The sequence below is a fragment of the Siniperca chuatsi genome, linkage group LG15 (genome assembly GCF_020085105.1).
Source record: "Siniperca chuatsi isolate FFG_IHB_CAS linkage group LG15, ASM2008510v1, whole genome shotgun sequence".
Classification (NCBI taxonomy): Eukaryota; Metazoa; Chordata; class Actinopteri; order Centrarchiformes; family Sinipercidae; genus Siniperca; species Siniperca chuatsi.
The window spans coordinates 16,909,221-16,921,716 of NC_058056.1; the positions used below are offsets into that span (position 1 = coordinate 16,909,221).

Consider the following 12,496-nt stretch of genomic DNA (forward strand, 5'->3'; position numbering starts at 1 on the left):
ATAACATAACTTCACATGTATATAAGAACTGCTTTTCCTTAGATGGTCCATGTCCCAGGCCCCCTGCCTGCCCTTTTCCAGACCCCTTCACTGACACTCACTTGGGCAAAGTAGAGTTTGAGCTTCGTGCCATTGAACTCAGTCTCGTGCAGCTCAATGCGAGCGCGGGCAGCGGCCTCTGGGGTGCTGAAGTTGATCCGGACTCTCCGGAAGCTTTTGAACATCTGGAAAGTCGTCTGTTCATCATAGATCCTAAACAATGCCTCGAACCTCTCCTGTAGAGAATAAAAACAGAAAAAAGTACAAATGTGATAAGAGATTTGAAGATATTTATGTTTAATGATTGAGCAGGTTGTCATTTTGTGTCTTGAAGATTTCGTGAAGATACTGTAGGAGAAATTTCCCATTATCTGTTCTGAATAAAACACACACTATGTGAATACTAATGTGAAAGGATATCAATAGCAAGTAGACAAATGGGGCTGCAACTAACAGTTATATTCATTATTGACTTATCTGTGTATTATCGTAGAAAAGGTTTCAGTCGTAGTCATCTGGACACTGTTTTCTATTTTGAAGAACCGTCTTATCTGTGTATTAATTAATTGTGTATTCTCTAAAAGAAAATGGCGAAAAATGTCCAAAAATACCCAAGGTGACATCTTCGGATTGCTTGTTTTGTCTGACAAACAGTCCAAAACCCCTCAATTTACACAGATATAAAACAGAGAAAAGTAACAAATCAACACATTTGAGAAGCTGGAAGCACCAAATCTTTGGCATTTTTGCTTGATAAATTACTTAAACAATTAGTCGATTGTCAAAATTGTTGTTGATTAAGCTTCTGTTGAATCGCCCAATTGATTAGGCTAACTGACAGACTGAGTGGTTGCTTTCTGGTAAAATGTCCCCTAGAGCTGCTCAGTCAATATCATGTTCTATTTTACATGCTTTATTTTGTAAATAAAACTTCCAATTCCATAAGAAAATGTTATCAAACCATCTTAATAAGTGTATTTTGTGTAAATATCCAACACAAACGATGTCATCTCTGCATTATTTTAAAATAATCCCCCCCCCCCCCTTATGTACTACACTTTGTCTTTAACTATACCCACATGATATATACACATCTCCTATGTTTTTTCACTCAATCCTCTCCATGGGCACCAAATTGGCCTCCTCAGCTGTGAACTCAATCAAGCAGCTCAGTAGGAGGGCGAAAGGAAAAGGAAAAAGGCTGCCAGGAGAGCTAGTTTCTGAGTAATCAGTAGCGCTATTCTTTGTCTCCTAGCCAGCCATCTCCCAGCACAGGCAGAAATATGACTATGAAACCAAGTCTTCTTTCCAAGAATCAAGTTGTTCATGCAAAGACATACACAGTATACCAAGCAAATGATCATACTGTTTCCTTTTCCTATTCCCTTTAATTTATTCATGTGCCCTGAGAGCCACATGTGTGCAGTCAGTGGCATCAATATCAACTGGTAAGCGTGCCTATCAAATTGTGTTATTGCGTGACAGCGTTTGTCTGAATATTTTTTCTTTTCTCTTTCAGGCAGTGAGAAACATAAGACTGAAATACTCCCACAACACTTGGCTTGTTCGGCTGACACAGCACCTCTCACCAGGATGGAAAGGGTGCGTGTTACCTGGAGGAACACAGGCAGCATGTTGGCTGTGAGATCTGCCGCTGCACATTAGTGACAGCTTAGTGATGGCAGACACCAGGTACCTGTGAACTCAGCACATTGAAATGAGTGCTCGGTTCTGACTGTGTGTCCTGTTAGTCCTGTGTCCTTTTGATGAATCCATAAAAACCTCTCGCACATATTCATCTGGTCTTAACTTGTTTGACATTTTGTGATTCAAAGAATCTTATTCTATTTGATAACGTTATCACTTATTAGGATTTAATGCTGCACATCATGAAACACATTGCAAAGATTTGTGTGTGCTTATCATATGAACGGATGTAAAAGTCATAATAAATAATCAAAAGTTGTAATCAAAGGGTACACGTGCCTTGATTTCCATATTAATCACAAACATAAAACATCACAAAACAGTGAAAAATGGCCATCAAAATAGTGTATATATACAGTATATATAAGATATTCAGTTTACTATAATGTCAGACAAGAAAAAGCAGAATATCCTCACATTTGAGGACAAGCTGTTTGGCAATTTTACTTGGACTTTAACAATTAATTGATTAATCAACTAATTGTTTAATACTACATTGCAATATGTTACTTCAGGATTAGAAGTAAAGTAAGCACTAAATGTAAAACAAAAAACATTTAAAAGTAAGATGCAATGTAAGAAGCTAGAAGTAGCTGTATATTATTATACCGTGCATCACCTAATGACATACTCACTTTTACTACTGTCAAGGAAATAAAATCCAAACAGATGTAACACTATTTATCCTTAGTGATTACTAAACTATTAAATATGTTTTAAAGCCATGCTATAGGCTTATTTATAAAACATTTTACAATGATGAATTAAGGTACTACTATTTAGCAGTTCTTGATGAATGTCTATTTCACTACAGCTAAGTACTAAGTACTTTTAGCAATAGCTAGTATGCATCTCTGCAGAGAAATCACATCATCACCCTGTCTGACACATGCAGAGATGTTGACTGAGCAAGCTGTGAACCACGGTTATGCTGTAGTGTGGTGTACACTGTGGTAAAAGAATTTGCATTTAAAGAATAAGCAGATTAACGCCTTTACTCATAATAATCCCTGCCTCCCTCCCTTTTTGTTTTATTTCCAGTTCTTCTCCCCATGTAAGTGCATCTGGTCCTCCCGTGCTAAACGCCTCGGGGTAGCTGGCTAAACCTCAGAGCTTACTTCACCTCCAGGCTCCGTGATACCATTTTTAGTCAGGTTTGTACTTCACCATACAAGGTGCATTCTAAAGAAGCAAGGAAAAGAGGTCAAGTCAGGAATGTGTGACTATCTTGACTCCTTTTATGCGTTTTTAGAATTACAGACTAACTTTGCAATTAGAAAGCTACAATCCCAAAAAGCCAGAGGAGAGGGAAGGGTGTGACTCACCATGATACAGGGACAGCCAAGTGTTAAGTGTGCTCATTTAAAATTGATTCTCTCACCCCCACAGACAACACAGCCAACTGCAAAATAGTAGTTAACCAAATAGCTCCCTTTCTTCAATTGTGTGTAAACAGCAGAAACAAGAAACAAAATGTCAAAATGTTGTATTAAAGAGGTTAAAGGGCGACTTTCAGCAGTTTCAGTGACCCAATAAGACATAGTTTTAATTTTTGCATTATCTAAAATGGACAGTTTTGCTGTTTAATCTGTTTTAATTGATTTTTTTGGCCACTTGGGGGAAGTGCAACAAGCTCTAAACACAACATTGACATATTATTAGCTTAAAAAGTTGATATGGAGAACGTGTTAGCAAACAGTTGCTTATTTGAATGTCTAGCACATACAGAGCAACATTATCATTCATTTGAAGTCGTATTGTTGTCCCCCCGATGCAATATTCACTCTCTTTTTAGCTCTGTTTTGCTCTCCCCCAAGTCCTGACAAAAATATTTGGCTCTTTAGCTGCTGAATTCTCCACTAAGTTCACTAGTCACCGGCTAGTTGCTAACTCATTAGTGCTGGGAAGGTAGCGTACAGCCAGTTTATCAGAGCTTTTTTACTGAAAACAGCTGCCTTTTGCATCTGGAAAGGAGGCTGATGAGAACGGTGAGAGTGAACCAAAACTGTGAAGTGAAACTTGCTTTCCATTGCTAATATAAAAATATAGATTAGTGCAGCTTTAACGATTTTAGATAAATAATTTGGGGGGAAAAAGTCTGGGTCTGTGCATGGGAGCATAAAAATATCATTGTACAATCTTGGCCAAAATTCTGTTGGTATTTGCTTGTTTTGCTATTTTCTCAAATATAAAAATAATATTTAAAAAAAATCAAAAGCTTATGTAGCAGCATTGCAATCAACCTCCTACTTAAATTTTAGAGCTTTTGCTTGTTTGCAAACTCTTCTGATTTGGGTTTAATCATAAGTAGCTTGAGAATGACAACAAAGCACTTGTTTGGCCTATCTGCAGAGCCCACTTAAGCCCTTATTCAAACCGTGAATTTTCCATGAGCCTCAGTCAGCTACTATGACTCACATGTCATCAAACTCCATGTGTGATAACCGATAAGGTAGTCTTTCTCATACACACATACACACACACACACAGTGGGTACTTCCTTAACCTAAATTGATGTTTTGGCATGAAGGGAGATGTGGGAAAGCGCCATGGTCATGTTCCATAATAACACGTACTGTTTGTTTTTAACCTGGCACACTGGCGCTGATACACCCACGGCCGATTGGTGTGTAACAAGTGAGTGTGCTTGATCATTAATTTATGTGGTCTCTATGAGCGGACATCCTGAGGGAATGAGAGGAGGAAGAGGAGGGGAAATGAGGAAGAGGAGAGGGGTGTTGAGTTACACAGGGCTGAAAAGTGGCCTGCTCATCTGCCATCGCAATGTTCCCTGTGGTGACCCACTCCCTTTATTCTCTTAGTGCATGTGTGTGTGTGAGAGAGAGAAAGAGACTTATCAAGTGAGTAAGCATGTGTGTGATGTGCACAGTTGTGTGTTCAGGATTCTTTTCAGTGTTTCCACAATTAGTTAGCTGATATTTCTGTAGGTATCCACATGCACACTGTACCCACACAGAGGGCATATCTGCATGATAAAATAATGTGAGCGGTAGCACCATTAGTATCTAAGCACAACTGAAGGACGACTGTTCCCTTATCAGCAGAGATAGTCTTGTTAACCGCACATGTACACATGTACACACACACACACACACACACACGCACATACACAGCTTGATCCAGCACCTGCTTCTACTGTATCTTCAGTGAGTGAGAGCTCTTAGGACAACAGGTGAGAGAGGAGAAGAGAACAGCATGTTCTTGTTTTTCATTATCAACAAGGAGATCTTCAACATCTATTGAAGAAGCTGGAAGAAAATGTGATTTATCTCACATAGAGTAGCTAGGTAACAGAAATGTATACACCTAACATCATCCTCATGATTCCTTCTCATGTTGAAGTCCATGTTTTACTCACAGGCTTTGTTTACCTAACAAGAGAAATCTGATGTGTTTACAGTGGAGACAGTCGAGAGGCGGAGGTGTTAAGTCACAGCTCTCAAATAGCAGACAACTTGGCTTGATTGAAACGGCAAGTGCTGTCGTTATTGCTGACCGCAAGTTTCTCCATGTCACCTTTACATAACACCCAGGGGTGTATCTCAACAGGCTAAATTCCCTTCCCTTCCTTTCCTGTCCTAGATGGTCTCTTTATCTCGGCCCTTTTGTTGCACAACTGAGCCTGGGGCCTGTTTCACCAAAATTGCAACATGACATCTTTTCTTCTCTCGTTAATTTAGAAACATTCACTAATCAAAACAATTACCATGCTTGCGACCCATGCATGAGCATGCGAGAGCCTGGTAGAACTCGCAAATGTATCTGAAATTTGCGAGCGGCAACTATTTGTGAAGCGTAATGCTAGGAGGGAAATATACTATACTTTAAGCTCTGTGTTTTCAGTTTCTACAGATTTTCACCAAGATTTATTTTCAAAGGAGTCATTTCTACCTGGATATTACTTCCCCATAAACCCAAAAAGCTGTCATGTTTCCTGCTGCAAGAGTACAATGCCATAATCACCACAGTTTACAGTAAACAAAGTCCTCTTGATAGCTCACAAAATGCTTCTGGTAGAAGAAAGTGAAGGTCCATCTCCAGAACTGAACTGCAATAGTACGATCTGACCAGACATGGACCCAGCAGACATTAGGAGCTTAAAGAGGTGAGCTCTTTTCTGGAGCGACTGCACTTGGCCATAGAGGGCGCCACAGATTTTAAACGCAGTCTTTTCTGTGTCACCTGTGTTACATCAGTTAATCAGTCTCTTATGTATTTAGTATCTTGTGTTATCTTGCATTTGTTACCTCCAGTTCTGCATTTTATCCTCAGCCCCGCATTTTTCCAGTGCCCCTGTGTTCCTGCCTTTCCCTTGTGTTCTTGGATTCGCTGTGGATTTACCTTTGTTGGACTTCTTTTATTCTTTGTCGGACTTTTACCTGGACTTCTCAGCCGCCTTTTGCTGTGTCATTTTCCGTTTCAGTAGGTAAATAAAAACATCTTTTGTTTATTTCTCCAGTCCCTGTGAGTCGTATCTGCTCTTGGATCCATCTCCTGAACTGAACTGCAAAATGCTACTGAGCCACTCCGATGGTGGCTGCAGGACCATCCTTCAGCATTTTGCCTCTTGGATAATGCGGCAGTTGTGTTCCTGACGGTACTGGAAAGGCTGTCATCATGGTGGCAACAGGACATGTCTGTGGGCACGACTCACATTCAGCAGCTCAGGTCGGTTCGGTTTAGGGATGAGTCGCAGGGTTATTGGGTGCGGCCCCCACCGCCGCAGCCTAAACGCACAACCCAAATTCAAATGAATGGGAGGACTGGCATTTTCGCTGCAACGCCTGATTTGGTCTGAATACAGCCTAAGTGTTATCATCTTATGTAAAGGAAGGATTAAATTTCTTCAATGTGTAGCGATCACTGTCAATTAGTGGAGCTTCAGGTCCATCCTGTTCTGTTAGCGCGGTAAACACAATGACGGTTAAACATGCACTGAATCCAACTTCAGTTGCAACACAAACACTAGATTCTGAATGTATTCTCAGCAAATTGTGCTCAAACTGTGATCTTCTACAAAAGCTCCAACATGCTGTTGGCTTTCATTGTTGACGCTGTCAAGTCATTGTGCAGCTTAGGGAGTTAAATAAGGCTCACATATTCAACTGTTTGCTCTCTGTCACTGGTGAGAGTGAACAAGTCACATCAGCTGAAAAACACTGACATGTCCCATCATTCCTTTGATCAGCCATGTGTCTGAAAATACACTAAACACTCACAAAAAAAAATCTTTTAATTTTATGGGCAGAGCGAGCGGCCAGCATGTAGAGATCTAATATACTGTAGAATGTTGTATAATAGTATTATAACAAGTCCAAAAAGCATTCAGCATAGAGATGAACCAATGGTTGATTCATTGATCGACATAAAATTAATCAAGTAGTTGTTTAAGAATCTTTTTAAGCAAAAATGCCCTAATTTCACAGGTTTGACCTTCTCAAATGTATATTTGCTAGTTTTCTTAGTCTTTAATTCTACTGAATGGGCTCTGAAAATGTGATAGCAATTTTCCACAAACCAACATTTTATAAACCAAATGGTTAACTAATTAATTGACAAAATAATCAGCAGATTAAACAGTAATGAAAATAACCAGCTGCAGTCCTAATTCCATATCTATAAGCATGCTTTGCCTGTGTAGAAATCTGCAGCCTGAGCATTTAAAGTCACTGACTGAGTTTGATCTGGTTTCTCATTTAAGCTAGTACAGTATTTAAATCACATTGGCACTCTGATACCAAAATCCACGACTGTAGTCCACAAGCTAGTTCAATTCTATGTTGAATTACACCATTTGGCATTTTGGATCACAATGAAAAGATTAACCAAGCCTAATTGGGACATAAAGAAGGGTTATTCGTTGCCCCCTCCGCCCCTGTTTGGCAAATCACTCATCTTTCTCTGCGACACGTGCATGGCTTTAGCACAGTCTAATCCAGACCCTCGTGCTTGAATGGGATTTGGGTGAAAACCAACAAACTAGGCCACGGAGCCTCGGGTTGAGTCAGTGACAGTGTTACACCAAAAATACATCATGTTGGAATAATTCAACAAAATTAATTTCTGAAGTGTGTGGACCATCCTTTTTAATTACCATCCTCCCTAAAGGGCCAAACTGGAACCAGTCTAATGAGGCCGAACAAGAGAGGCAGATTGTAGAGATAACAGACGGAGTTGGATGATAAATCTCATACCTGCATGTCTGCTCCAGCACATTTTGCTTATCACATTTTTTCCATGACTGTTCCATAAAACAGAGCCAACTTTCCATTGCAATCATGTCTGTGTGCAGTTACAACTATCACTTGTGACATGAAAATGTATTATGTTTAAAACACAGCAGACCTTTCAGCTGCCAAACATTACTACGAACACTGTCGAAAAGTAAAACAAATACTCATAATATGAAGATGTTTCCATTACGTTTGTCAGGTTTTCAGCCCTGCTCTACAACACAGAACCACACACATCTCAATCAACCTGTCACTGAGTGGTTAATGTGGAACTTCACATTAACTGGATTCTGCCAGTAGTTTCAGTTAAATGTTCTGTTGCTAAAAGCACCGACTACTTACAGTTCTATAGCAGTTTAACTGACACTGTTACACTCAGGATTTTGTCAGATCTGTGACCAAGCAGATATTGACTAGCATCTAAAGTATCTACTCCCCAAATACCCATTCTAGAGCATTATCTGTAGGTGCACTTTTTATTATAGCTAGTTTGTCATTTGTTAATTTTGTTTTTCTGCAATCAGTTAACTGCTAATTTTACTATTTGTACTTTTACAGCGGCCCAATTACATACAAGGACAATGGAAAGACGTGATTAGATGCGAATTTGCGTCTATGTGAGTTGAAAATGTTTCAACTTGAGCAAAAAATCTGTACCTATCCAGGGACTTCATGAATCTGCTTCATAAACTTTTCAGGGACAAGAAGAAAAAGGAGAGAGACTGGAGGGAAATAACAGAAAGAACCAGAGTTTCTGGTGAGTTCAGTTAGAGGCTAAGCTAAACACACACAGTTGGTGAGTCCGTTGTAAGCTAGCTGAAAGCTAACATCTGTATAATAAATGTAAACACAAACGGGCAAGCGGTGAAATTTGTGCAAATGACGCAAGGTGAAAAATCGCTCTGCTTTCTGTCTGAACAGACCTTCTAAGTAACTGTTTTTACTGTTTGGTTAACTGTATTTTACTCTTTGTACTTTTACTCTTGTGTACTCTGTGTGTACTGGATTAATTACTGTGTTGTACTTCCTATGGGGACTTAATGTTGATCTTTCACTGATGATACTTTGTTTCTTCCCGGCATGAGGGACAACACAACTGATTTGACAGCTAGCTTAGACAATAGCTTTGGTCTTACAATTGTTTATGGTATCATCTTTTTCTGATGTGTAATCACTGTCATTGGTGGTCCAATGGTTTTCACTCTTTCACAATTGCTTCCAGTAAAAATTTTAAAAGCACCACTCCTGTCTTCAACCTTTAAGTGTGTTTGGATTGCTGCATAGCTGTGGTCCTACATGCATAGTGAGGGCAGAAGAAACTAATTAATGTTGTCTTGAAAGTCAATTTAACTCCAGAAATAGCTGAGTTATAACTATTTTTAATTTTACTACAAAAATATCTGGTTATGTATTTACGTTTCCTGACATTTTATTTCTTCAGAAGACCCCCAGAGCTATTAAAAGAGTTTGGAACAACAAGAGTAATTAACTTCTCTGTATTGAGTAATACAAATATGCTTTTGGCATGTACAGATAGTCTGCTCAGTGATGTTACACAACTGTTGGCTCTACACTTAGCCTGGAAGTTTGTGACCAGTGGTTTAGCACTAGGAAAGACTGTAACCTACAGTTAGCTTGCTGACTACTTAGGACAAGATAATATGTTGTCACAAAAAACACAGACTCAATACCAGTGGATAAACTCAGAGGTTTTGTGTGTGGTGACCCAAAACTTAACGACACATAGGCAAACTTGGATTCTGTCAAAGCAGCCATTAATATTAGCATAGCAGCAAATCCTCAGTATTACAAAACAAATGATTAATAGCTTTGTGTGCATTGTGAGGGCTGCATAAGCACCGGGGAGGCATGTGAATGGGGCAAGTGTTATTACAGGGGGATCAATAGCTCAAGCGGCGACCGGTATCGACAGGGGCCGACGCTACGGCGCTACACTGCCGCTCCCTCGAGGACAGTGTGTCCACGGCAGGGAGATTGAAATCAGTTTACAGCATGAGGGGACACATTAATCCTATTACCACCAATCTGGTCGTTATGGTTTTTATTGAGGCAGGAGCTTTTCCTAGTCAGCAGCACTTAGGCCTCAGTTGAACACACACACACACACACACATTTTCCTTCCATCACACACACACACACACACACACACACACACACACACACACACACACACACACATTTTCCTTCCATCACACACTTTTAACAAGTATGTCCACACAGTCCCCCATGTAGATTCACACACTTTAGAGGCGACGGTAGTCCAATGAGTTACACAACATTACACAAGGTGGCTAAGAGATGCTACAGCTCTTATCTTAGGCCACCACAGCATATAGACAGATGAGCTCTCTCTCTTTACTCACCACTGTCTCTCCCTACTGCTCTCTTGCATTTTACCCTCTTTCTTTAACTGTCTGTTGGCAATCAGTGCATCACCTTGGTGGTGATGCAGCACCCAGCTCTAATGATAATTAAGCATTAATGGAGCAAAGGTTGGAGCATGAGCACAGCTTGCAAAGTGTAATGCACGTCATATTTCAGTATTGGAACGTACAGGCATAAGTACATTTATTAAAGTACAGTACTTACGTACAAATTTTTTGGTACCTGTACTTTACTTGAGTATTTCCATTTTCTGTTACTTTATACTTCTACTCCTTTTTTACATTTCAGGAGGAAATATTGTACTTTTTACTGCACTGCATTTATTTCAAAGCTTTAGTTACTAGTTACTTTGCAGATTCAGATTATTAAAACAAAATATAATCAAGTAATACATTATTATGTATTGTTAAATATTAAATTACCCAGCAGTATATAAAGTAGTTAAAATTAGTCCCACATTTACCAGCTGCAACATTATGGTGATATGAACATTAATGCATCAATAATTATAATATATATTACTCTGAAACGGGACATTCTGCATAATGAGTACTTTTACTTTTGATACTATTTTGATGAAAGTACTTTTACTCAAGGATGATTTTGAATGCAGAGTACACTGTGGCAGGAAAAGATCAGAATACTTCTTCCACCACTGCATATGGATAGATATGGATAGATATAGATCTAGTCTATATCTAAACTGTCCAGGTTTAACTGTATACAATAGTTAACTGTTACTTAATACATATTCATTTGATTACTTTTGTAAAAGTAAGTCATTTCTTCTTCACTACTTGAGAAACAAAAGTTTCTGATAACCCTGCAAAATGACAAAAAATTGTGAAAAATGCCCCTTACAATTTCCCAGAACCTAATGATATCTTAATTACTAGTTTTGTCAAACCAGCAGTCCAAAACTTAATGATATTCAATTTACAATTATATAAAACCGAGAAAAGCTGAAAATTCTCCTGTTTGTAGAAGCTGAAGCCAGCCAATGCTTGTCATTTCTGCTTGATAAATGATTTAATACATGAATAATCAATTATCTGAATTGTAGTCGATTCATTTTCTTTGGATTGACTAACTGACTTATCATTTTTATATATATTTATATATGCACGTAAAAAACACTGCTTTACACAACATTAATAAAGTTCACCTTCAGCTTGCAGCATGCTGTAGACACAATGGTCTGGAGCCCTACTGTATTCTTTTAAGGTCACTGGTTTGGCATTGCTATTTTAGGCACTAAAACTGCTTTGTCTTTCTACAGCTGTTTGGACTGGAAACTGTTTTGGAAATTATGTTCAACCAGTAATTTCAATAACAAAGGCCAATCATTGTATGACGCTGTGTCCCCATCTTCTTCCTTAGTGAGTAAATTGTGGGCCTCTACATTCCATTGCGAGGCCATTTTCTTTGCTTCTAATCTTATCGCTTTGTAGTCGTGTCATCTTGGCCACGTGGTAACCAGACACCTCACCCAGGAGACTGTCCTTTATTCTACGTCACCCTAACGGACGCAGCACTAACCTTTAGCTGACACCTGAGCCCCGGCACTTCTCTAGGGTTTCAGGCCATCTCCACCTGCCTAGTGCCCAGACTGGGGGAGCAGGCACACCTGAGCCCACTGCTCTGGCCCAGGATCGCTCAACCTCGCCAAGATGCAGATCTTGTTTCCTACCTAGCACAGAACATGATACTGTCATCGTCTACATCCACCCTGTCTGTCCTGCCTCTGCTCCTCTGCCTCTTGCTTTCACCCCAAACAACTGGAGTGCTTCACAACAGTGTTTTTAAATGATGGGCTTGGATCATATAAAAATTCAGACCTGATTTATGTTTGATGAGTATGGAGTGGTCTGTCGATGTCCTTTCTCTAAATAATAAAAACATTGCAGAAAAAATGGGTTACTAACTAAATGGCAAATGATTGATAATAGCAGATAATCAACTGAGACAGGTAATAAATCTGTCAAGACTCAACTAGGATGATACTTAAACATAGGGCTGGGTATGGTTCAAAAATTTCCGATATCGGGACTGGTTCTTTGACTTCAATACCGGCTCCTGATCAATACCTT

The 12,496-nt window shown here is 39.4% G+C and overlaps 1 protein-coding gene across 2 annotated transcripts in view; it reads right to left on the reverse strand.

Annotated features, from left to right (window-relative positions):
- The window catches only part of rcan3 (regulator of calcineurin 3), a 45,027-nt gene that overhangs the window by 10,234 nt on the left and 22,297 nt on the right, over nucleotides 1-12,496 (reverse strand). For both annotated transcript variants that reach the window (XM_044166932.1, XM_044166933.1), the window contains one exon: nucleotides 102-275. In XM_044166932.1, the coding sequence (XP_044022867.1) occupies nucleotides 102-275 (174 nt within the window). The remainder of the gene's footprint in view (nucleotides 1-101; nucleotides 276-12,496) is intronic.